The following is a 2001-nucleotide window of genomic DNA, read 5'->3' as shown; positions in this document are numbered from 1 at the left end:
TGGGGCATGCCTGCAATCCCAGCACTCGGGAGGCTGAGGCAGGAGGATGGATCATTGCGAGTTCGAGACCAGCCTGGGCTACAAAGTGAGCTCAAGTTCAGGTCCCACCTGAACTACATAGTGAGACCCTGTCTCAAAAAGACAAAAAAAAAAAAAAAAAAAGAACAGAGGGATACAGACCACATCTGGCTTCAACATTCCTTCTAAGCTAGGCATGGTGGCACACACATCTCAGACAGGTAGGGAAAGGAGTCAGCTCGTGCCGAGGGATCGCCATCATGACAACATCTGTACACTCACACTTTATAGAGTTCTTCAGTGCATTTCGTTGTTTGACCCACACGAGGGCCCCATGGGGTGACTGCTGACTGCCGCAACTCACAACTCTGCGCAGCGGCTTTGCGGGGACACCACCTCCTCCACACCCAAGGCGGAGGCTGTCCAGTGCATCCCCCGGGCGGGCGAGGGCGGGCTGCGCTGCGTGCGGACAGCGCGTGACCGTGGTGCGTGCGTGTGACTCGTGCTCGCGTGTCCCCACGTGTGCTGGCCGCGCAGGGCCGTGTCTGGACTACAGTGCTCCTTTCTTAGCCTTCTGGCCGGTTCTGCGAGGACTTCCCTCGAGGCCTGTTTGCTCTGCACCCACCAGTTGTGAACGCGCTTTCCAACAGCTCCCCTGGACTTACAGGTGGGTACTGCAGCGGGACCCCGGGCCTCGCGCTGTAACCAGCCCTGCCCCCAGCCCCGCCCAGGCTCCCCGGGGCGGCTGCAGAAGCGTCTCTAAACCGTGTGCGCCCCTGCACCCGCCACAGGTCCGGACACGTGCCCGCCCCGGGCGAGACCTTGGTATCTGCTGCGCAGGCGCCGGGGCCAGGCCCGTGAGTCCCTTGCCCAACCCTCGGAATTTCCAGCCTGCTCCAACCACCGCTCCCCTGCGATGGGGACGGAGTCCGAGGCCCCGCCCTCTACTCGGACTACTTAAGCGGCGCGTGCGGCCCGGCGCGCATTCTGCCGTCTGTTGACCTGCGCGCCATGTGTCGCTCGTTTTCTTCGCTGCCCACCGTGACCGGCCTGTGGGCCCTGGAGCCCGCTTCCTCCTCCGGCTTCGGGCTGCGGCGGGCCTCGGGCCCGGAGATCTTCACCTTCGATCCCCTTCCGGAACCCGCGGCCTTCCCCGCCTGCCGTCGCCGCGCCTCCCGCGGGCACAGAAAGCGCAATCGCCGGGTCCTGTACCCGCGAGCGGTGAGTGTCGCCGGGACGCCCGCCCGGGGCCGTGGGGTCGCCTGCGCGTCGGGGCGACCGCCTGACCTCCCCCGCCTTGTCTCCCGCAGGTCCGGCGCCCACTGCCCGCCGAGGCACCGAATTCGGCCAAGAGGCTCCTGTTCGTCCTGCTCGCCGTGGTCTTCTGCCAGGTCCTGATGGCCGAGGAGGGCGCGTCGGTGTCCCTGGCCCCGGAGGACACGCCCGCCGCCGAGCCCCCCGCGCCCGCGCCCGCGCCCGCCGCCCTCGAGCCCTGCAACCTGACCTCGCCGCCCGCCGACCTCGCGCCGGACCTGCGCGCCTTCCTGCGGCAGCACCCGACCTCCTTCTGAGCGGCGCCGCCCGCCGAGGCCAGAACCAGGCACCAGGCGGAGCTGGTGCGCGCGAGCGTATCCCACACTGGGACCCCGGACCGAAACACTAACTTATTCTGCCTGCTCCTCATTAGTATTTATGCGTATTTATGTATCCTCGGGTGACGTGTAATATTTATTGTAACTTATGCGAGGGCCGCGATGCGCGCCTCTCTGAACGCCGGTCTCGGCATTTATTAGACGCAAGTTGGTGGAGGCCGGGCCGGGCCGCAGATTCCGGCGGGTCTCCAGGGAGGGGCGCTGGGCCGTGGGGTCGGGGTCGCTCAGTATGTTCTGTGAACACAAATAAACCTGGTTTATACCGGCGTCCTGTGTGAGTCCTTGCGCGCTTTGACCTCCGTCGCGCGGTCCGCGTTCTCCCGCGGTGCGA

The 2001-nt window shown here is 65.7% G+C and overlaps 1 protein-coding gene across 1 annotated transcript; it reads left to right on the top strand.

Annotated features, from left to right (window-relative positions):
- The first annotated feature begins 988 nt into the window (after positions 1-988).
- Positions 989-1937, top strand: Ier3 (immediate early response 3). The gene is made up of 2 exons (XM_005414319.2): positions 989-1239; positions 1329-1937. Exons 1-2 carry the CDS (start codon positions 1030-1032, stop codon positions 1587-1589), a joined length of 471 nt encoding a protein of 156 aa, XP_005414376.1. The 5' UTR covers positions 989-1029; the 3' UTR covers positions 1590-1937.
- Positions 1938-2001: the final 64 nt, after the last annotated feature.

The sequence above is a fragment of the Chinchilla lanigera genome, unplaced genomic scaffold (assembly GCF_000276665.1).
Source record: "Chinchilla lanigera isolate Chin_1 unplaced genomic scaffold, ChiLan1.0 scaffold00182, whole genome shotgun sequence".
Classification (NCBI taxonomy): Eukaryota; Metazoa; Chordata; class Mammalia; order Rodentia; family Chinchillidae; genus Chinchilla; species Chinchilla lanigera.
This window is presented reverse-complemented; position numbering and strand designations above follow the sequence as displayed.